The 23,947-nt window shown below is 39.5% G+C and overlaps 1 protein-coding gene across 1 annotated transcript; it reads left to right on the forward strand.

Annotated features, from left to right (window-relative positions):
* Positions 1–3,277: 3,277 nt before the first annotated feature.
* IDO1 (indoleamine 2,3-dioxygenase 1) lies at positions 3,278–19,641 on the forward strand. The gene is made up of 10 exons (XM_025394241.1): positions 3,278–4,298; positions 9,110–9,205; positions 9,323–9,442; positions 10,038–10,156; positions 11,331–11,345; positions 13,808–13,907; positions 14,711–14,828; positions 15,940–15,991; positions 16,439–16,587; positions 19,037–19,641. Exons 1-10 carry the CDS (start codon positions 4,212–4,214, stop codon positions 19,390–19,392), a joined length of 1,212 nt encoding a protein of 403 aa, XP_025250026.1. The 5' UTR covers positions 3,278–4,211; the 3' UTR covers positions 19,393–19,641.
* Positions 19,642–23,947: the final 4,306 nt, after the last annotated feature.

Here is a 23,947-nt window from a genome sequence, read left to right on the forward strand (position 1 = left end):
AATGGCTTTACTTTTATTTATCCTTGGTAGAAATGGGGGACTGAAGAGAGAAAAATCATGTTTCAGGAAAGAAAAAAACAAAAAAAAACTATAATTAGATTCCAGTTTATTGTTTGTTCTTTCTCAGTTTTTTTATTTGCCTGTAATCTAAACTAAATCCTAAATTGTTAGTCCTATCAAAATCTGTCTTTGAACCTCCATACAAGCATTTTCAATTTTCCTCCTACATTTCTGACCTGGAATCACTAAATGTTAAAATTCCCTTTTTCCTAAGACTCTGCAAGCTGATACTAGCCAACTTGGCTTTGAAGAAAAATCACTGCAATGTTTTATAAATGGACAAACTTTACACACAAGCTACAATCCAGGAAAATCTGTCAGATTGCTACTGATATTCTCAGCTGTCCTCCAGACTTTAGAAGAAACTAGTTTGTGAACTACTCCAAGCATTAACCTTTGTTTTTCTTCCAATTCTGTAACAATGGCTCTCACTATAGATCTTTTTGTCTGCATTATATATAGAGTCCTAGCTTTAAGATCCCATCTACAAAGCCATCTCCTGAAATAAAACAAAACTGGTCTTTTCCCAGAAGTGAGAAGACTAATTAGACTGGCCTTTTCCCAGAAGTGAGAAGACAGGTTTAATGAGATCCTTTGCCATTCAGCTACTAACTCAGTTTTTCTCTCCACAGCTACCAACTCAACTTTTTGTGTATGAAACATTAGGAAAGTTTCAAACAGGGATACTGGGGCTCAGAAACGGACACCCAAAAATATGGCAATTGGATATGCCGGTTACTTCAAATTAAAGGCTCCTGGAGGCCAGTAGACACTGGAAGAAGTCGTTCCCTGAAGTTCTTTTCCCTGCCTTAAGTCCAGATCTGCCAAAGAAGAAAACAATTACCTCGGTTCCCGTTTCTGTGTTTTCATTAACTTAATTCATGTTATGGAAAGAATGACTGAAGTCTGTCAACACACCTGGACAGACTTTTGTCACAAATCATTGTCTTCTATTTCAGTCCAATTCAGTTTTATTTTATTATTTTATTTTTGAGACGGAGTTGCGCTCTGTCGCCCAGGCTGAAGTGCAGTGGCACAATCTCGGCTCACTGCAACCTCCGCCTCCCCGGTTCAAGTGATTCTCCTGCCTCAGCCTCCCGGGTAGCTGTGATTACAGGAGCATGCCACCATGCCCAGCTAATTTGTTTGTATTTTTAGTAGAGACGGAGTTTCACCTTGGCCACACTGGTCTCAAGCTTCTGACCTCAGGCAGTCCACCCGCCTCAGCGTCCCAAAATGCTAGGATTACAGGCGTGACCCACTGCGCCCAGCGCCTGGTTATTTTTTAGTGATTTTTAGATATCTATAAAAACAATATCAGTACTTTGAGGCCTAAGATGATGTTTTCTTCCTTAAGGGAGTACTTAATTTTGTTTTGTTCCGGCAACTAAGGGCCTTAATTAGCAAAACCTGAATCACCTTAATTCCCTTTCAGAGATATCATGAAAGTTTCCTCATAAGCCGATTATAAAAGTAAAATTAGTTACTACAAGCAAAGTTTTTAGAAAATCCCTGAAAAGGATTAAGTGCCCAGAAAAATTTGAATGTAATTGATTTGCATGAAAAATGCTGTAAAACATAATCACATAAATGTTAATGGTGAATTCCATGATGTTGGTATTTCCATGAGTTTTTTTGTTCTCCTTGCAGACTGTAAATTATTTTTTAAATGAAAATTCTTTTATTAAAAACAGCTACATTTTATAAATTAGTATAACATAATGGTAAAGAGAAATGTGAATGTATTAGAAAAGATGCTCTATTGAGAGGAGACACATTTGGGTTTCTCATGGCCTTGAATGAAGGTCCCTCTGCCGATCCTATCGTAATAGTCCTCGTGTCAGTGAAGTCCCCTGTGAAACTGGATAACAGGATTTTAAGGTAGAGATGTTCATCAGGCAGATGGAAATGAAGTCTATAGCTGTGAAGATAAGTCAGGCAATGCAATAATTATAGAGAAAAAATAATGTAAGCTATCAAAGAAAGATGTATACAAGGGAGACAGAGTCACATGAAGTCTCAGATGTAAGAGACCATAGAGCAAAAGGCTGAGTTCTGGCTTTCAGGAGTTTTCTAACATAAGCACCTGATCACCAGTTAAAAGCTAAGGAGAAAGATGAAGAATCAGTATGAGATCATAAAATTAACATGCTTTTCTAAAACTATGTGAAATGAGATTTTTAGGGAAGTATAGTTATGGCTGAAGAAAATCAAGGTGAATGAAGACAAGATCAATTGAGAATGTAGTGTCAGAAATAGCAAAGAAGCCAAAGTTTGAGGAAGTTAAGTGGCTAGGGATAAAATTGAAGCACTAAAGCATTACTGGTTCTGCAGTCAAGGATAAGATAGATTTTTTTTCTTTTTTTTTTTTTTTTTGAGACAGAGTCTCACTTTGTTGCCCGGGCTGGAGTGCAATGGCACTATCTCAGCTCACTGCAACCTCCACCTCTCGGGCTCAAGCAATTCTCCTGCCTCAGCCTCCCTGGTAGCTGGGATTACAGGCACATGCCACCATGTCCAGCTAATTTTTGTATTTTCAGTAGAGACTGGGTTTCACCATGTTGCCCAGGCTGGTCTTCAACTCCTGACCTCAAGCGATCCACCCTCCTCAGCTTTCCAAAGTGCTGGGATTACGGGCGTTAGCCACCGCGCCTGGCCCAAGGGTGGGATAGATTTAGTGAGATGACTGGATAAACAGAATCAAGAAAAAGCTTTATCAAAAACTTACGCTTCTTAAAAACTTAATCCCGGGACAGAATCATCTAAAACTTTGTTCCACGTCTTCACTTTGACTCACCCATAAAAACTTCAAGAACGAAGAATGAAAAATCCTAGGAATAACCACATATTTTCTAATGCTCAATATTTTATTTGTATTGTTGTCTTCTAAACAGATATGATAGGTCTTCATGATTTTTTGTTTTCCTTGAACTGATTCCCAAAGTATTAGTCTCATGAATCATGCATTCAAAAGAAACACAATCATTGTATTCTCTTTGCTGTATAATTTTGGTTTCAGTTTTGCTTATATTTCCTATTCAAGGAACATTTTCCTCCAAAACGACATTTGAGAAAAACAGCCAAAATGTAGTAGAGAATAGCGCGAGAGCTATTCTAGACTGTAACGAAAGCCATCTGCTATCACAATTTAATTTATTTCAAGTACTAATAAGCTGATGACAAAACAGCATTGTCTTTTAGTTTACTCACGCGAACTATTTCTCTTTTCTCCTTTTGATCATCTAGAGGAACAGGCGACCTTGGTTTCTGCTTTAGCTTCCTTGTTCTCATCAGATCGAACAATGCCTCTAAAGTGACCACAGATTTGCATTCAAGCTGGAAACCTTTACCAAATGCAGTCTTGATTTGTACTTTGAAAAAAACATTTGCAAGGTATTTTATCCTTTTCTCCAACTTTTGACATATTACAAAGTACCCAAATATGCCAGACTGTTGCCTCATCAGCCCCTGGCAGTCAGGTACAGTTAGATGCAAGGCAATCTTCCTAAAAGTTACTTATTAGAAATGTGAAAGGGGCAAGTGCTATCATTGGAAAAACTGACAAAATTCTCAATAGGAAAAATAAGGAAGTGGAGAGTTACTATGTTTCTAATTTTTCATGTGCTTCTATTTTTTTCCTACTTCAGAGCCATTGACTAATAGTTCAGTGTATCACAGGATGTTTTGGTCTGCTGAAACATGACACATATTTTCAAAGAACCATGGAAGCCTAAAAGAAAGCCAATGAGAAATAACTAAATCAGAGTTTGGGACTGTAGCTTTCATTTTCATTCAAAGATTTAAAAGTCTCCATAAAGTAAAATGTTCTTCTCCGGCCACTTGTTTTCATAGTTCTGTGTTTTCCTTCAGGCTTTGCGGCTTCCTAAGAAAATGATGTGCTTAATGATTACAAATTTGATATGGAATACGAACTTTCAGTTTCTGCATATGATGCACAGAGATGCTTTTGTGGTTTTATTGTTTTTCATATTACAAATAAAGAAACTAGAAAATGAAACCATTCCAAAAGTGGAAGTAATTTCTCACTGCCCCTGTGATAAACTCTGGTCATTGGCTGTGGCAGCAACTAGTATAAGATGCTCTGAAAACTCTTCAAACACTGAGGGGCACCAGAGGAGCAGACTACAAGAATGGCACATGCTATGGAAAACTCCTGGACAATCAGTGAAGAGTACCATATTGATGAAGAAGTGGGCTTCGCTCTGCCAAATCCACAGGTAAGAGAAGGCACTAAAATGTGGGAAAATGCATATTCTTCTCATTTCTTACCTGGCCAAGTTAACTTATACTAAACAACTGTGGTTCAGTAACTTCTAGTAAACAAACATATAAAGCAGTATAAAAATTAGAGAGAGACCTGTGATAACTGCATCTCACTTAATTTGTCTTAAATTTTCTCCCTAGAAATGGAGTCATCTATGTATTTCTTACTTACCTAACATGGATATGGAGAATGGTGGGAAAGGAAACTATAGAAAGTATATATCAGCTTTACATAAGAATTATACGGTAAAATACAAACAAAGAGGTTATTACAGTTGTATTTTGAGAAGGTGTTTTGAAAAAGCCAGAGTTTTAAATGAGCCATGAGTCAAAGAGAAATCCCTTTCTCTCAGGGATATACCTTAAATTATAAAAAACATGTGTTTCTAATTTGATGGGGTTTATGAGATTGCACATCAAGCACCTTCCATGTTATATGACCATTGCTTGCTATTTACTGAGCATAAGATTCAAGCGAGAGTCTGAACTACCTTTTTCTTGTTTGCAAGTTTCACCTATAAAGTGCAAGCTATGTGGAAAAAACGTTTGCCTTAAAAACTATATTTGCTAATGTGTCTTCTAATGAATACTATGTAAACCAATTTATCATCAATATTTTAATTATCAAATACAGCATTTTTCTAAGCAATTTACAAATTAACCCTTTCCATTCTCATAGCCATCCCAAAAGGTATGTATGTTATTTATTTATTTTTATTATTTATTATTATTATTTTTTTAGATGGAGTCTTGCTCTATCACCTGGGCTGGAGTGCAGTGGCACAATCTTGGCTCACTGTAACCTCTGCCTCCCAGGTTCAAGCAATTCTCCTGCCTCAGCCTCCCAAGTAGCTGGGATTATAGGCACCTGCCACCATGCCCGGCTAATTTTTGTATTTTTAGTAGAGACGGGGTTTCACCATGTTGGCCAGGCTGGTCTCGAACTCCTGACCTCAGGTTATCCACCAGCCTTGGCCTCCCAAAGTGCTGGGATTATAGGTGTGAGCCGCTGCACCCGGCTAGGTATGTATGTCATTATCCTCATGTTCCTAATGAGAAGTATAAGGCATGAAGAATGTAATTATCAAACTATGTAGCTAGCAAGTGCCAGAGGTCAGTTTGAGCCTAAGCAGCCTGTCTCCAGAGTCTATGATCTTAAAACCATTATTCCACACTGCCTCTCTTAAGAAGGGACAATAAGACATTGCTTTTCTCCTTTCTTTCAATCTTCGGTTTAACAAGGTACATGGGATTCCAGGAGAAGATTTCTATGAACATGTTATGATAATTCTGTAGATGAGTATATTTTTGTTTGTAGCTCAAACAGTTACAGTCCACATACTGGAGAGCACCTTTAAACACAGCAAATGTTTAGTCAGAGATTCCAACCTAACTGTGCTTAGAAATGAAATCCTGCAAACACTTTGGTGATACCGGGAAATTTAAAGCATCTACCTCCTTCCAGTCTAATTTTCCTCTTTGGATTGTTAATTAAAGAAAATGAAGAGTGTGCTTTAATTTTATTGCCAAAAGCACTAGTTTGCTTTATTCATGCAAATCAGTAATACTCAAACTTGCTATTTGCCTGCATACCCACAAAAATGCCAGGACTGGATGGTTTCAAAGATGTACTTATCAATGGTACAATAAAACCATCTTTTTCAGAAACTAGTAAACTTTATATCATGGGTTTTTTTTCCTCAGAGATTCGGTTCTACTTAAAAATGCAACAATTTTGATAATTATGAATACCTGTAGAACAGATTCCAAGGGGTAAAGCAAAACCACAAAAGAAAGCAAACAAAACTCTTCCTTGGCTACTTAAAAAAAAGATTCTCGGCCGGGGGCGGCTGACTCACGCCTGTAATCCCAGCACTTTGGGAGACCTAGGAGGGTGGATCACGAGATCAGGAGTTCAAGACCAGCCTGGCCAACATGGTGAAACCCCATCTCTACTAAAAAAAATACAAAAATTCGCCAGGCATGATGGCATACACATGTAATCCTTGCTACTCAGGAGTCTGAGGCAAGAGAATTGCTTGAACCTGGGAGTCGGAGGCTGCAGTGAGCTGAGATCGTGCCACTGCACTCTAGCCTGGGCGACAGAGAGAGACTATCTCCAAAAAATAATAATAATAATAATAGTAATTCTGACAAGGTGTGGTGGCTTACATCTGTAATCCCAGCAGTTTGGGAGGCTAAGGTGGGTGGATCCCTTGAGGTCAGGAGTTTGAGACCAGCCTGGCCAAAATGGTGAAACCCCATCTCTACTAAAAATGCAAACAAACAAACAAACAAAAAAAATGACCCAGCGTGTTGGCGTGCCCGTAGTCCCAGCTACTTGAGAGGCTGAGGCAGGAGAATTGTTTGAACCTGGGAGGTGAAGGTTACAGTGAACTGAGATCACGCCAATGCACTCCAGCCTGGGTGACAGAGTGAGGCCCTGCCTGAGAACAATAATAATAATAGTAATTCTGCTAGCTGAGATGCTGAAGAAGCTAGATTTACTGTACCGGAAACATGAAAAAAAAACTATTGATTACTTTTATTTCTTCACTGAAGATCTTTCCTAGAAATTATGAACCAAAAAATATTCTTATTTTATCTCTCGTAATCTATCTGCTTCTTAGTCCAAAGGAAAATAATATGTTTTCTGATTCCATATAGACACAATGCACAATCTCTAATCTAGCAGAATTTGAATGATCCTCAGTATGATTCATTATTAACTTATATTATACCATTTAGGGATCCTCTGAACCAGAGCATATTACTTATTAAATTTTATACTTGCTGAAAATGCTATCAAATAAAATGCTAATCACGGTACAGAACAAAAAAGTATGTCTGTTATTTGGGGAAAAATCACAACAATCAAAAAAGTAAGATGTGCTAGACTGTGAAATACAGAATAAAAACAACAAAAATACATTTATTACATTTCTTTCTTTTTTTTTTTTTTTGAGATGGAGTTTCAATCTCATTGCCCAGGCTAGAGTGCAATGGCGTGATCTCCGCTCACCGCAATCTCAGCCTCCCGAATTCAAGTGATTCTCCTGTCTCAGCGTCAGTAGCTGGGATTCCAGGTGTGCGCCATCACACCAAGTTAATTTTGCTTTTTTAGTAGAGACAGGGTTTCTCCATGTTGGTCAGGCTGGTCTTGAACCTCCGACCTCAGGTGATCACCTGCCTCGGCCTCCCAAAGTGCTGGGATTATAGGCATGAGCCACCTGGCCTGGCCTACATTTACTTCTAAAAGTACTACAGCTTTTAGTACTTGGGGTGAAAAGTTCAGAGCAAGAAGGGTGGCTAAGTAGTGAAGTACACTGCCTAGATTTTCATTGCTAAAAATCTGCCCCAACTGATTAAGGCTGGACGATTACATGCAGATGTTGAAAATGTTAGGATTTTATATTGTATTTATCTTTTTGTTTCATAGCTTACTTATAATATTAACTTTATTTTGAAGCTCAAAACTTCACCCATGTTGATTTAAGTTAATCTTTCCATTTGCACTTAATCCCCATGGTTCAGCATTGATTACCTTAAGGGTGTACCTTGAAACTACCTGGTGGAGTAGGCATAGAAACAGGGTATGGGGGAGTTGCTCAGGGATCTGTATCTCATTTTAGGAAGGTTCCTATGTCTTTTTATTTGTGTACTTCCGCTTGAGATGAGATTACAAATATGATAAGCTCCAAAGAGAAACTTTTATTTGAGTTTCATTTCTACTTAATGGGCAAAAACAAGCCTATAGTGGAACCAAAGTAGGTAATCAACATGAATACATACAGCATCCGCTATATGCCCAGCACTATGCCAGGGCTTATAAGAGATATAAATTAAATGCACAATACAAACCTTGCCATCATGTAGCAAGGTATAAAACGAGAATGTATGTAAACTGTATAAGCCTGGGTTTCCTTATTTATGATACAGAGATAACTTCTTGGGCCGTTACAATAATTAAATATATATACTATATATATATGAAATTATTGAACAGAGTGCCTAGTCCACTACTGACATTTAACACATCTCATTTTTCTTCCATTCAAAGAACTTAAAATCTAGCCAAAATAAGCCAAAGTAGGCCAGGCACAGTGGCTCATGCCTGTAATCCCAGCACTTTGGGAGGCCGAGGCAGGCAGATCACCTGAGGACAGGAGGTCGAGACCAACTTGGCCAACATGGCAAAACCCAATCTCTACTAAAAATAAAAAAATTAGCCAGGCACGGTGGCTCATGCCTGTAATCCCAGCTACTTGGGAGGCTGAAGCAGGAGAATTGCTTGAACCCAGGAGGCGGAGATTGTAGTGAGCCAAGATCGCGCCACTGCGCTCCAACCTGAGCAACAGAGCGAGACTCCAATTCAAAAAAGAAAAGAAAAGAAAAGAAAAAAAAACAAAAGTAGCAGATAATAATTGTTTAACGATATGAAAAGGCATAATCCGTAGAGTTTACAATGGAGATTAGTTTCAAATAGAGTAGTCAGGAGGATTTTAGTGAAACCTTTGAGGTGAACTTTGAAAAGCTGCAAATGGCAGTGTTTGAAGAGAGAGGAAGAGGTGGAACACAGAAAGGACCTTCAGCCTCATGTATGCAGAAGACAAGACAGAGGCTGGTGTTTCCAGACAGGTAAGCCATGTGCCAGGGCAACACTGCACAAAATGGATGTGGGGGCAAGGCATCCTATCAGTGGGAAGCCAAAGCTACAGTAACTGCTACTAGTAAATAAAGATCTTTTTTTGTTTCTTTTTTCAAGGAAAATCTACCTGATTTTTATAATGACTGGATGTTCATTGCTAAACATCTGCCTGATCTCATAGAGTCTGGCCAACTTCGGGAAAGAGTTGAGAAGGTTTGACATATGTATTACATTTTTCTTCCTGTATAGCTTCTTAACATTGTTAACTTGGTTTTGAAGCATAAAACATCACCGAGATTGATTTGAGTCAATTGCTCCATTTGTTTTCAGTTAGACATGCTCAGCATTGATCATCTCACAGACCACAAGTCACAGCGCCTTGCACATCTAGTTCTGGGATGCATCACCATGGCATATGTGTGGGATAAAGGTCATGGAGACGTCCGTAAGGTTTGGAGATTTTCTCAGATTTCTTATGCTATGTGACAGATTTTCATCTAATTTACATTTAACTTTCCAAAAATTTTCTGAAAGTGTTTTAACTGCATTGGTCAAAGTTTCGATAAGAGGACAAAATGAAAAAGAAAATATGCCCTGGCTTGACATGTCAACTGTTATCATTATTATATTTTTAAGTCTTTTACTTTATTTTTCATCCTGTATTTTATCTGGCAACTCTAATTACATAAAACTAATACAGACTGCAATATCTAACCTTTAAAACACATATGGGCCTCCCAGCACTTTGGGAGGCCAAGGAGGGAGGATCACCTGAGTTCAAGAGTTCAAGACCAACCTGGCTAACATGGCGAAACCCCATCTCTACGAAAAATACAAAAAATAGCCAGGCATGGTGGCAGGTGCCTGTAATCCCAGCTACTCGGGAGGCTGAGGTGGGAGAATCACTTGAACCTAGGAGGCGGAGGTTGCAGTGAGCCGAGATCCTGCCACTGCACTCCAGCCTGGGCGACAGGAGCGAGACTCTATCTCAAAAAAACAAACAAAACAAAACAAAAAACAAACCTAACTACTGTATTTTAATCAGGTCTTGCCAAGAAATATTGCTGTTCCTTACTGCCAACTCTCCAAGAAACTGGGACTGCCTCCTATTCTGGTTTATGCAGACTGTGTCTTGGCAAACTGGAAGAAAAAGGATCCTAATAAGTATGTAAAGAGTGAGAACAACAGGAATTTTTGGAGTGTGTGCCAATTAAATAAAACAGGAGTTGTTCATTGGCTTAATTTTGGGCAGCACAGTTTTCCTCTCAGTTGGATATGGTCCCTCTCAGTTCTTCAGTTGGGTACGGTTTCTTGGGCTGCTGTGTCTACCACTACAAATGTACACATATGTGACAGGTGTATAGTTAACACAGTAAAATGCACAGATCTTAAGTGTTCAGCTTGAATTTAACTATTACATAATTACATACACCCACCATTCTCAGTAAGATACAGAATATTTTTATCACCTCAGAAAATTTCTTTGTACTTCTTTCAATTCCCTTTCCTGCGACAGACAAATACATTCTTATTTGCCTTGTCAAAAAGTAGATGATTTTTGTTATTGGGTTTCACATCAATGAAACCACAAAGTATAGACTCTTGTGTCTGGCTTCTTTTGATTAGCATGTTTTTGAGATTCTATTAATTTAATTTTTTAGCAGCCAATTGTAGTTAAGAGTCAACACATCTTTAATTACACGCAGCAATGACCGGTTTTTCAGAGCAGTCTGCTCAGGATGTAGGTGATTTTTACCCTTCAGGCACGAGATCTGCTACAATAAAGGAAAGGGAGAACCAAAGCACATGTCTCTGGGTGTGTGCCTCTAGAAGAATACTCTGCAAATGGGAATACTACAAAATGAAAGGATTTGATCTAGAAAGTTTCTTCTTATTAAAAATTAGTCTTTTTTTAAAAAAATTAACCGGGAATGGTGGCATATGTCTGTGGTCTCAGCTACACAGGGGGTTAAGGCAGGAAGATCACTTGAGCCCTGGAAGTTGAGGCTGCAGCGAGCTATGTTCGTGCCACTGCACACCAGCCTGGGCAACAGAGTGAGACCCTGTCTCAAAAAAAAAAATAAATAAAACAATTAGTTTTGACTGTCCATGTGTGTTCCTTGCATATTTGAGTATTTAATTCATTTGTAAGTTATTAAGTTAAATGTTTGTAATGCCTACTGAAGAAATATTTTTAAAACTTTTTCTTTTACCTGACTATGTCTTACCTCTGATAGTAGTATTCAATCAAATAGCAACAACTCATCATTATTTGCTGTTAAATTGATTTTCTTTTTCTCTTCCAATTGGCCCATTGCTTCATGGCTGCGTTCATAAGGCCCCTGACTTATGAGTAAGTATCTGATTCTTGTTTTAGTCTAAGAATTTGCTATTTATAGTCAAATGTAGGTTTATCGATAGACTCCAAATGCATTTTTAAATGATTAATTAAATTCAGCCAAAAAAATAATTTCAGTGATTATTTAGAGAACAAATAATCTCTGTCTTTAATTGTATCTATGATTGTGTTACAACTATGTCTATTTGATATTATAGCTATAGATATACACAAGAATACTACTCAGATACATCTATAGGAAATTAATATGCAAACATACAAAATGCACATACATCTATGTATCTATGACTTAATAACTCCTATGTCCATAACTAGTTACCATTGTCAATAAGTAACCCTATACCAACTTGTTCTTTTTGACCCAATCGTTACTACTTTTGACCTATAATATATACTAAACATAGGCTAAGAGGTGGAAAAACTGGGCTGGGTGCGTGGCTCATACCTGTAATCCCTGTACTTTGGGAGGTCAAGGCAGGCGGGTCACCTGAGGTCAGGAGTTCAAGACCAGCCTGGCCAACATGGCGAAACCTCATCTCTACTAAATATACAAAAAAATTAGCCGGGCATGGTGGCAGGTGCCTGTAATCTCAGCTACTCAGGAGGCTGAGGCAGGAGAATCAGTTGAACCCAGGAGGTGGAGGTTGCAGTGAGTGGAGATCACCCCACTGCATTCCAGCCTGGGTGACAGAGCAAGACTCCATCTCAAAAAAAGAAAAAAAAAAAGAGATGGAAAAACTAAGGTAAGTATCATTAATATAAATCCACCTCGGTGAAGCTAGACTAACGAAGAAGAAAGGCAGTATATGAAAATTATGCAAACTGCCGTATGATTAAGAGAAGGCTTAAGAAGATAAAGTATTGGGATCCCTAACCAAATAACAGGAGTGATGCGGGAGCCCTTGAAGCAAGTTATTTGAGCAATTAGCTAGAGGAAAAAGGTAAGAGTATTCATAGCAGAAGAAATAGCAAAAGTGAGGCCTTGAAGTGACAAATATCTTGGTGCATTATCAAAGCTGAAGGATGGCTAATGTCACTGATAATAAATGATAAAAATAACAGTGTGAGAAAAAGATTATTATTATTTTTTTTAAAGATGGCTGGGCAAAGCAGGTGGATCACCTGAAGTCAGGCATTCGAGACCAGTCTGGCCAACATAGTGAAAACCCTCCTCTTCTAAAAATACAAAAATTAGTGGGGCATGGTGGCACATGCCTGTAATCTCAGCTACTCAGGAGACTGAAGCAGGAGAATAGCTTGAACCCAGGAGGCAGATGTGGCAGTGAGACAAGATTGTGCCATTGCACTCCAGCCTGGGTGACACATCTCAAATAATAATAATAATAAAAGATTATGTAGGATTTTTTTAGTTATGATAAGGAGTTAAAACAGTATCTTAAGATAAGGGAGAAACTGGAAGGTTTTTAAAAAGGAGGATGGCATCAACAGTCAGTCCCACTTTACAGATGAGAACACCAAGGCAGACGATGTCATATCTTGCTCAAGGTCACACAGCAAGTAAGTTACAGAGATGGTCTGGCTTCAGACACCGTGAATTTAACCACCACAAAACTCGTAGATACATAGATAGACTATGTTTGCACCAGTGCCCAAACTTCAATTAAAAAGAAAAACAGGGTCTAATCAGTTATTTGAATTCCGCAGTCAATTCCTTTGTAAAGCAGATAAACCACTGAGAAATTGAATTAGGCTCACAAATTAAAATATGAATAGGAATATAATTATTTAAACAAAAGACTACCTTTTAAAACTCTACCTCACAGATATCTCTGTAAACATTGAGTATATACGTATGGTAATATAAATGCCTGTGACAAGTCAACGGGGTAATGGAAACAGAACTAGTTTGGGAATTTCTAGTTCTGTTTTTTTGGTTGTTGTTTTGTTTTGTTTTGTTTATTTGTTTTCTGAGACGAGACTTGCTCTTGTCACCCAGGCTGGAGTGCAATGGAGCGATCTTGGCTCACTGCAACCTCCGCCTCCTGTGTTCAAGTGATTCTCCTGCCTTAGCCTCCTGAGTAGCTGGGATTACAGGCGCCGACCACCACACCCACCTAATTTGTGTATTCTTAGTAGAGACGGGGTTTCACCACATTGGCCAGGCTGGTCTCGAACTCCTGACCTCAGGTGACCAACCCGCCTTGGCCTCCTAAAGTGCTGGGATTACATGTATGAGCCACCATGCCCGGCCCTAGTTCTGAGTTTCAATATGAAACTTTAGGTCTCAATTTAGTCTACTTAGTGTTAATTATGTGATCTTAGACAATGGGCCTAACAACTGAGTCTTAATATTCCCAACTACATAATGGAGATAGTAAGGTCTGCCACACCTCTCTCATAAAATTATGTTGAAACTAAAATAGGATAAATAAAAATGTCAAAAAAATCCCATAATTTTTGCTAAACTTCTTGCCTTCCTTATCCAATTTCCTCAGGAACATGGACGTTTTGTTCTCATTTCGTGATGGAGACTGCAGTAAAGGATTCTTCCTGGTCTCTCTATTGGTGGAAATAGCAGCTGCTTCTGCTATCAAAGTATGTCTATCCTCACTTCAAAATTTGTATGTCGATTTACGTAAGCAGAGCAATCATTTCGGAGCCTAAACTATACTAAGCATGAGTTAACTTTATCCTTAACAAATACAACATGGGATCATTTAATTGGGAGTAAAGGATCAATTATTTATTTTTGTGTATTACCTAAAATATAAAATCTCAGAGCCATATACTTAAAATCCAACTTGAAACCTCTGTAGGAAATAAAATTTTTCAATAAAATGTGGCTTTGGAACTATGATACAGTGTCATAAATTCAATAGTTTTGATTATCAAAAATAGAAATGAAACATATATGACTATATAAATATCTCTAAATTAAATGCTATGTGAATAAAAACAAATCCAAGCTTCTATAAATATAAAGAAATTAGTCAAATAGGGTGTCCAGCCCAGGAAAGAATTGTAAAAATCCCAAATTTAATTTATGGATTAAGACGGGGGAATTTGGCCAGGCACAGGGGCTCACGCCTGTAATCCCAGCACTTTGGGAGGCTTAAGTGGGCAGATCACTTGAAGTCAGGAGTTTGGGACCAGCCTGGCCCCCATGGCGAAACCCCATCTCTACTAAAAATATAAAAATTAGCCGGGCGCTGTGGCGGGCGCCTGTAGTCCCAGCTACTCAGGAGGCTGAGGCAGGAGAATGCTGTGAACCCTTGAGGTGGAGCTTGCAGTGAGCCGAGATCGCGCCACTGTACTCCAGCTTGGGCAACAGAGCGAGACTCCGTCTCAAAAGAAAGAAAACCTTAAATGTTTGTTTTCTTTGTTTTGTTTTGTTTTAGGAAATTCCTACTGTATTCAGGGCAATGCAAATGCAAGAACGGGACACTCTGCTAAAGGCACTGTTGGAAATAGCTTCTTGCCTGGAGAAAGCCCGTCAAGTGTTTCAGCAAATGCACGGCAAGTATTGTGTGCAGTGCAATAGTCTAGGCTGACGAGTCAAATGTTCCAGATATAGAATGGTTGAAAAAAGGGAAGCAAAAAGCAACTACCACTTAGTATGTTTTCACTTTAGGTATTTTATCTTACTAAACCATTACACTTTCTATGTGGTAGGTTTCATTATCTCCATTTTACAAGTAAGGTCATCTAAATTCAGAAAGACAGGGTAAATGACTTCAGATTCCACAGGCAGTAAATAGTGAAGCCAGAGTTCCAAGCTGGCTCTATTTAATGCTAAGGAACTTCCTTGCCTCCTACTAAAAACCTTTGAGAAACTTTCTACATGGGAGGGTGGTTTTAAGTTCTGAAAAAAAAAAAAATAACTTCTGCTTAATAAGAACTCTTCCCTAATTCTGTTTTTTCACAAATTAAGAAACAACACAGAAACGTCATTGAGCTCAAAGGTTGTTGCGAAATTAACAGTTAAAAAACTACCCCCCAAAAAACACACAAAAAGGTATATAAGCAGTAACTTGCAATAGGAAATCTGCCCTACTGAACAGCGTCAACAAATACCTAATTGTTTATCTCTGGGTTTTGAGTTATTGCTATTTAGTCCTTGGCAAGAAGTTGCATTTTCAAATCAAGTAGGGTAGGAGGCTGAGTGCGGTGGCTCATACGTGTAGTTTCCAGCTACTTGGGAGGCTGAGGTGGGAAGATTGCTTGAACCCAGGAGTTGAGGCTGCAGTGAGCTATGATCACTACATTCCAGCCTGAGCGATGAAGTGAGACCCTGTCACCAAACGATTTTTTAAAAGTTTGAAAATAGAGAGGGAGATCTAGTTTCTGGGCTTTTGTTTTGGTTTGTTTTGTTTTTGTCTTTGGTTTGTTTCTTTATGTAAACAGTTTATCTGTTACGTCAGTAAGCACTAAGTTTACAGTTTAACGGGCCTCCTGGAAGAGGGCATGAGAGTGAACGTTTATAACCACGGGGCTTTGTTTAGCACAGACTGACCTAATGCCTTTTCTTGCAGCCTGTGCCGAAATCTGTTATCAGTTGTACACGACACCTTGATTTCCCTGTATACCTCTGATGCTGCTTAATTAAACACATTCCATCTTCTTACAGATCACGTAAACCCAAATGCATTTTTCAGTGTTCTTCGCATATATTTGGCTGGGTATGTAGTCTTATGTTTGAATTTGTTTGCTCTCACTTAACAAAGAACACCACCAAATTCTCTTGGATGGTCCCTAATATCCATTGGGTTTGACTAACGATTTATATCCAAAAATTCATATGGTAGAAAAAGACTAGATGGTTCTGTTATCACTTGGCCAGGAATGTATTGGAGGGTGAGACAGGAAAGCTAGTTATTTTAAAAAGAGTGGTCTGTGCTAGTGCAAAGGTAAAATTTCATTCCTAGAATATTTATGCCAAATCTGCGCAGGATTATATTAATTATTCTCATGCATGAAAATGAGTAGGGGCAAGGGGGCATGAAAGAAGGATCATGAAATACATCTCTTGTCACCTTCTATTCACTACTAGTGCAAGATTTGATACCTGAAAATTAGCAATTAATCTAAAGAATGATTTTTCTTTTTTTCTTTCTTTCCTCCGATAGCTGGAAAGGCAACCCCCAGCTATCAGACGGTCTGGTGTATGAGGGGTTCTGGAAAGACCCAAAGAAGTTTGCAGGGGGCAGTGCAGCACAAAGCAGCATCTTTCAGTGCTTTGACGTCCTGCTGGGCATCCAGCAGAATGCTGGTGGAGGTGAGTGGAAAATAGCAAGAAATAATCATCTCTTATGTGAACGCGATGGTATTTGGATATCTAGAAAGCACCTTCCCATCAGCATCTCATCTGAGCTTATCTGATGGTTTTAGCAGAATCAGGCAAGTAGGGATTTGGTTGCCATGATCCCACTTTAAAAATGAAGATGCAAAAACTTAATAAGAGTCAGTGACTAGTTCCTCTGCTAGAAAGTGGCAGAGCTGGCCAGGTGCGGTGGCTCAAGCCTGTAATCCTAGCACTTTGGGAGACCTAGGCAGGTGGATCACCTGAGGTCAGGAGTTCGAGACCAGCCTGACCAACATGGTGAAACCCCATCTCTACTAAAAATACAAAAACTAGCCGAGCATGATGGTGGGTGCCTCTAATCCCAGCTACTCAGGAGGCTCAGGCAGGAGAATTGCTTGAACTCGGCGGGCAGAGGTTGCAGTGAGCCAAGATTGTACCACTGTACTCCAGCCTGGGCAAAAGGGTGAAACTCCGTCTCAAAATAAAAATAAAAAATAAAAGGCCAGGCGCGGTGGCTCATGCCTGTAATCCCAGCACTTTGGGAGGCCGAGGCGAGCGGATCACATGATCAGGAGATGGAGACCATCCTGGCTGACACGGTAAAACCCCGTCTTTACTAAAAATACAAAAAATTAACTGGGTGTGGTGGTGGGTACCTGTAATCCCAGCTACCTGGGAGGCTTAGGCAGGAGAATGGCGTGAACCTGGGAGGTGGAGCTTGCAGTGAACTGAGATGGCGCCACTGCACTCCAGCCTGGGCAAGAGTGTGAGACTCCATTTCAAAAAAAATAAATAAAAATAAAATAAAATAAAATAAATAACATAAAAGTGGCAGAGCTTTCCTCACACCCAAGTTCCATCTTGAAATCTGAACATGTCTATAGAGTGGTTGACTCTAGTGAAGTTATGTTCTGAAAATGTATGATCAGACTTAGAAAGAGACAGTCACCTGCAAATGAAGCAGGGCTGTTAGTGGGGAGATAAAGACCTCAGTGACAAGCAGAGTCTGGGTCCTGGTCTTGTTCAGCTGTCCCGTGGCCCCAGCCACCCAGAGCAATGCCTGCACCAAAGTTTAAAGATGAGCCACATTCATCGTATGCCTTCTAGGGGCTGAGCTGGAGGAGAGGAATAAGCTCCAAGAAGAATTTTTTAATTTTCTCTGTTTTGTTAAACTTCTGTTTAATAGTCAAAGGGGAAAGCATCGGGCTGGGTAAAAACATGAGTTTTTCTTAATTTGAGCACTTATTTTTTAAATTTTTTAATCATATTTAATTTTTTTATTTTAGATTGAGGGGATACATGTGCAGGCTTATTACACAGGTATACTGAGTGATGCTGATGTTTGGGCTTCTAATGATCCCCTCACCCAAGTATAGAACATAGTGCCCAATAGGTAGTGTTTCAGCCTTTGCTTTCCTCCCTCCCTCCCTCCCCTATTTGAAATGCTCCCTGTCTATTGTTCCCATCTTTGTGTCCATGTGTACTCAATATTTAGCTCCCACTTATTGGTGAGAACATGTAGTATTTGGTTTTCTGTTTCTGCATTAATTCACTTAGGCTAACTTAAGCTAATGGCCTCCAGCTGCTGCCTCCTTGTTGCTGTGAAGCACTTGATTTCATTCTTTTTCGTGGCTGTGTAGTATTCCATGGTGTACATGTGCCACATTTTCTTTGTCCCATCCATCATTGATGGGCACCTGGGTTCATTCCATGTCTTTGCTATTGTCGAACACTCATTTAAACACACTCTTAAACTCTCTTAAGAATCAGTCATAATCTGTCAAATGCAGATTATATATGCCCTTGTCTATACCATCAGCTTCTTACAGTAGAAAAGAGAAAAAGAAAGTGCAAAAAAAAGGCCAGGCGCGGTGGCTCAGGCCTGTAATCCCAGCACTTTGGGAGGCTGAGGAAAGTGGATCATCTGAGGTCAGGAATTTGAGACCAGCCTGACCAACATGGAGAAACCCTGTCTCTACTAAAAATACAAAATTAGCCAGGCATGGTGGCACGTGTCTGCAATCCCAGCTACTCAGGAGACTGAGGCAGGAGAATTGTTTGAGCCTGGGAGGCAGAGGTTGCAGTGAGCTGAGATTGTGCCACTGCACTCCAGCCTGGCCGACAGAGTGAGACTCTGTCTCAAAAACAAAAAAAAGAAAAGAAAAAAAAGTGCAAACAAAAATACTTATTGTGAGAAAATGAGTTTAGCTCATTCAGTTTTCAAAATTAATGGTATTTTACAATAATTACAATTGCTAGTAGCAAGACTAATAGCCAAACATTAGCCTTCAAATAGAATGACCTTGACTTCACTGAATGCTATATTGGTGATCTCCTGCCCACTCTGCCCTCACTCTGCCTTTCTCTCCTGGATTGGGGAATGCTGTGACCTCTGTGTTTCCTCTTTCTCTTGTTCCTATAGGACATGCTGCTCAGTTCCTCCAGGACATGAGAACATATATGCCACCAGCTCACAGGAACTTCCTGTACTCATTAGAGTCAAGTCCCTCAGTCCGTGAGTTTGTCCTTTCAAAAGGTGATGCTGGCCTGCGGGAAGCTTATGATGCCTGTGTGAAAGCTCTGGTCTCCCTGAGGAGCTACCATCTGCAAATCGTGACTAAGTACGTCCTGATTCCTGCAAGCCAGCAGCCAAAGGCAAACAAGACCTCTGAAGACCCTTCAAAACTGGATGCCAAAGGAACTGGAGGCACTGATTTAATGGAATTCCTAAAGACTGTGAGAAGTACAACCGAGAAATACCGTTTGAAGGAAGGTTAGCGTAACCCAACAAGAGCACATTTTATCATAGCAGAGACATCTGCATATATTCCTGTCATTACCCATTGTAACAGAGCCACAAACTAGTACTATGCAGTGCTTTGCCAATAATGCAATACAAAAGACCTCAAAATACCTGTGCATTTCTTGTAGGAAAACAACAAAAGGTAATTATGCGTAAGTATAGTAGAAGTTTTATAATCTGTATCTTATCATTGGAATAAAATGATTAAATCAAATAAATAAAAATGCATAAGACATAAATATTCTTTCATAATAAATAAAAATGCATAAGATATAACAAATCTTGCTTCATTTATAAATATAATCAAGTATTTCTTTAGATGAGACCTACTCTAAACTGCTTTCAGCAGGGCTAATAGACTCCTATACTTTCCCTTTGTTAATGCGAGACTTTTTCATAATTACCTGTTTACTTGTCTATATTCTCATTACATGATAAGCTTCTTGATGCAAGGGACACTCTGTATTGTTTACCAGATTTACGCATCGCAGCTTTTTTTTTTTTTTTGAGACAGGGTCTCACTCTGTCACCCAGGTTGGAGTGCAGTGGCATGATCTCAGCTCACAGCAGCCCTGACCTCCCAAACCTAAGTGATCCTCCTACCTCAGCCCCCTAAGTAGCTGAGACTACAGTTGTGCACCAACATGCTCAGCCAATTTTTATATTTTTTGTAGAGACAGGGTCTTGCTATGTTGCCCAGGCTGGTCTTGAACTCCTGAGCTCAAGTTATGTCTGTATCTTATCTTTGGAATACATGATAATCCCAGCACTTTGGAAAGCCAAAGTGCTGGCATGAATATATTTAATAATAGAATCCTAAGAAGCTAGAGCCTGAGAGGAACTTAAGAATTATCAAAGCCAAGCTCTTCATTTTAAAGATGGCAACACTGAGGCACAGGAGGGTGAAATAACTTAACGATGATCACACAATTAGTTGGTTAACAATGGGAGAAAAAATTTTTGATGACTCATCTTTGTTCTTTTTGCTCTACTTGGAGTAGACTAGGTGGGAGGAAAAAATAATTTTGGAAGGAAAAGGGGAGGAAATGACTGGGGAGGAACTCGTGATATTGTAAATGGTCAGCCAGCAATCAAGTACGTTATAGAAGATGAGAGGAAGGGGCTGGGCATGGTGGCTAACTCCTGTAATCCCAGCACTTTGGGAGACCGAGGTGGGTGGATCACGAGGTCAGGATATCGAGACCATCCTTGCTAACACAGTGAAACCCCATCTCTACTTAAAATACAAAAAAATTAGCCAGGCGTGGTGGCGGGCGCTTGTGGTCCCAGCTACTCGGGAGGCTGAGGCAGGAGAATGGAGTGAACCCAGGAGGTGGAGTTTGCAGTGAGCTGAGATCACTGAGTAGCTGAGACTACAGGCGCCCACCACCACGGCCAGCTAATTTTTTGTATTTTTAGTAGAGACGGGGTTTCACCATGTTGGCCAGGCTGGTCTCGATCTCCTGACCTCAGGTGATCTACCCACCTCGGCCTCCCGAAGTGCTGTGATTACAGGAGTGGGACACCATGCCTGGCCTGCTAAGGATCTTGTATTGGCTCCAGGTCAAGATGCTCTCTATCTTGTGTTCTCCCACCTGCAGCACTGATGGCCCACAACCCTGGAAAGGCTACACCTCAGGCACATCAGGCATTTCTCTCTTCCAGAGTTGGTTTCACCTAATTAGTACCGACATGCAGAGAGTCTCTGGTTGCTAAAGAAAGACCCTGCAGTCATGCCTTCTCCTTTAGAACATCACCTTTATTCTGATAATAAGGGAGAGAGGGAAAGAGGAGAAGTGAGGGGCATCATCATAGAAATTGCACCCACTGCTGCCTTGTAGGTGAGAGAGGGACTGACCCTGGACTTCATGTGCTCCTACAGAGGGTGTGAACACTAGCTCCAGAGTCCCTTCTGTATTTCCACATAATAGAAACCAAGGGACCGGTACAGCGGCTCACACCTGTAATCGCAGCACTAGGAGAGTCTAAAGTGGGTGGATCATGAGGTCAGGAGTTCGAGAGCAGCCTGACAAATATGGTGAAACCCCGTCTCTACTAAAATACAAAATTTAGCCATCCATGGTGGCATGTGCCCGTAATCCCAGCTACTTGGGAGGCTACGGGAGGAGAATGATTTGAACTTGGGAGGCAGAGGTTACAGTGAGCCAAGATCACGCCACTGCACTCCAGCCTAGGTGACAGAGTGAGACTCTGTCTCAAAAAAAAAAAAAAAAAAAAAAAAACACCAAGATTCCTGAATTACTCTAATTAAATCATCTCTGGAGTGGGAAAGGCACCACAAAATGCTTGGTATGTTTCATGAGAAGCCCTGCTGCTTCGTCCGCCCCTGCCCCGCCCCCATCCCATGCATTTTCTACATATTGCAGTGAGTGCTCCTCCAGGGGTAGGGTGAGATCACCAGATGGTGAAGGTGGTAACCTATCACAGTACATGGTTTTAACGAGATGGAATATGTTTTAAGTAACATGGTTCCTATGTGAGTGAAATTAAAGATAATTCTATCCCAGTCTGTGTCATGGGAAAACCAGAAATTCATAGTGGTAGTGGGGCATGCCGGCTTATGCCTATAATCCCTGCACTTTGGGAGGCCAGGCGGGGGCAGATAACTTGAGGTCAGGAGTTCAAGACCAGTCTGGCCAACATGGTGAAACCCTGTCTCTACCAAAAATACAAAAAGTAGCAGAGAATGGTGGAGGGTGCCTGTAATCCCAGCTACTCAGGAGGCTGGGGCAGGAGAATCGCTTGAATCCAGAAGGCGGAGGTTGCAGTGAGTCAAGATCATACCACTGCACTCCAGCCTGGGAGACAGAGCGAGCCTCCTTCTCAAAAAAAAAAAAAAAAAAAAAAAAAGGAATGAAAGAAAGAAATCCATAGTAGTGTATTTCTTCAAGGTTGTTTTCCATAAGTAAGGGTAATTTAGCTTAAAATATGTATCATTTTCATAACAAGGTTCAACAAAGTATTCTTTAGCCCTTATCTTTTATAATTCAGCTTTGCATATTAAATGTTGAAATTATTTATGTATTATTTAGTCTTATTTTTCACTCTACTATATTAAATATAATCTCACAAGGAAATAATAAATATTTTTCTCAGTTCACACCACTCTGAACTTCTCATGCCCTTTAAACAAGAGCTAGTGCAGTCAAGCAGTTGTAATGGTCAGCCATGAAATGGAAATTAAAATTTGCTCATTTCCACATAATTGTTTTATGTCAATAAACAATAAACAATTAAAAGGTCAGAAGTTCACACAAGTCAAAAATTTTTCATATAAACATACACTTAATGGTTTCTAAGATTCTTGCCAAATATGAGACAAAATGACCCACACAGGCAGAAATTCCATCTCCAGAGCCTCTGGGAAATAGCAAACTTGTATTTAGAACTCACACCATCAATTACTGCCCCTAATGGTCTTTATATATAGTCATTTAATCTTTAAAGCAATTCTATATATTATTACTCTCCTGATTTTACATATGAGGGAATTGAGATGCCAGAGGCCAAGAAATTTGTTCAAGAATATAACAAGGAACAGACAATGCTAGGGTATAAATTTGCATAGTCAGGCTCTAAGGATGAGCTCTTAATTACTATAATGTATAGGAGGCAATGTATCCAGCTTCTGTGGGAATACCTCCAGAGAAGGGGATGTCAATAACACATATACGACTCAACTCACTTTTGCACAGACACTCTTTCAGTTGCTTGACATTTAAATATCAATAAAGCACTTTTTCTAATCTCAATTAGCTTACAGAGACAAGACATCATATTGTGTTTCTTTGGGGGTGATTACCTCTGTAATCGTTAGACTAACAAGAAAATAGTGTGTGATAGAGGCACAAAATAGAAAATGATTCTTTCTGTTTGAAAAGTTGAGGAATGTTGTTTACAGGAGGTAAGTTTGATACTTAACTTTAAAGTTGAATTGATTGGTCTACCTTTATTGAAAATTTTCTCCTAAATGCCCAGCATTAAATAAACAAGCAAACATTTAACTTTGCTTGTTGACCTAGCCTCATATATAATGCAAGAAGTAAACATAAAAATATCAGTGTTGTAAATGAGCATCAGAATCATCTAATATATGGAATCTTCTGGGAGAGCTACTTTTTTAAACTATAAACTAATAATGATAGCTAATAATGACTTAATTCTTTCATATGCCTCTTACTGTCCTAAAATATACATTAATCACTTGATCAAAACAATGAATCTAGAGATAGGTACTATTACTAGTACTCCTTTTTCCTATATGGGAATTGATACTCAATGTAGTTCAGTAGTTTTCAAGAGCCACACGGCTATGACAAAGTAAAAGATTGAACCCAGGCAATCTGACTACAGAATATTTCAAACCACTACACAGTACAATCTCCTCTCTAGGAAAATTTTCTTTTACAAGGGAGCTAGATTTCTTTTGAACTTTGCTATCACAGTATAGGATAATTGACTGCACAAGTCTCTCCTCAAATTCCCAACTCATGCATGACTTTTTATTAT

Source organism: Theropithecus gelada, chromosome 8 (assembly GCF_003255815.1).
Source record: "Theropithecus gelada isolate Dixy chromosome 8, Tgel_1.0, whole genome shotgun sequence".
NCBI classification, from domain to species: Eukaryota; Metazoa; Chordata; class Mammalia; order Primates; family Cercopithecidae; genus Theropithecus; species Theropithecus gelada.

Bases quoted from the DNA above. Each gene is read 5' to 3' on its own strand.
- IDO1 (XM_025394241.1), top strand. From the start codon at position 4,212: ATGGCACATGCTATGGAAAACTCCTGGACAATCAGTGAAGAGTACCAT. The intron at 9,206-9,322 runs GTTTGACATATG...ATTTGTTTTCAG, and splicing joins TTCGGGAAAGAGTTGAGAAG to TTAGACATGCTCAGCATTGA. The intron at 16,588-19,036 runs GTGAGTGGAAAA...TTGTTCCTATAG, and splicing joins CCAGCAGAATGCTGGTGGAG to GACATGCTGCTCAGTTCCTC.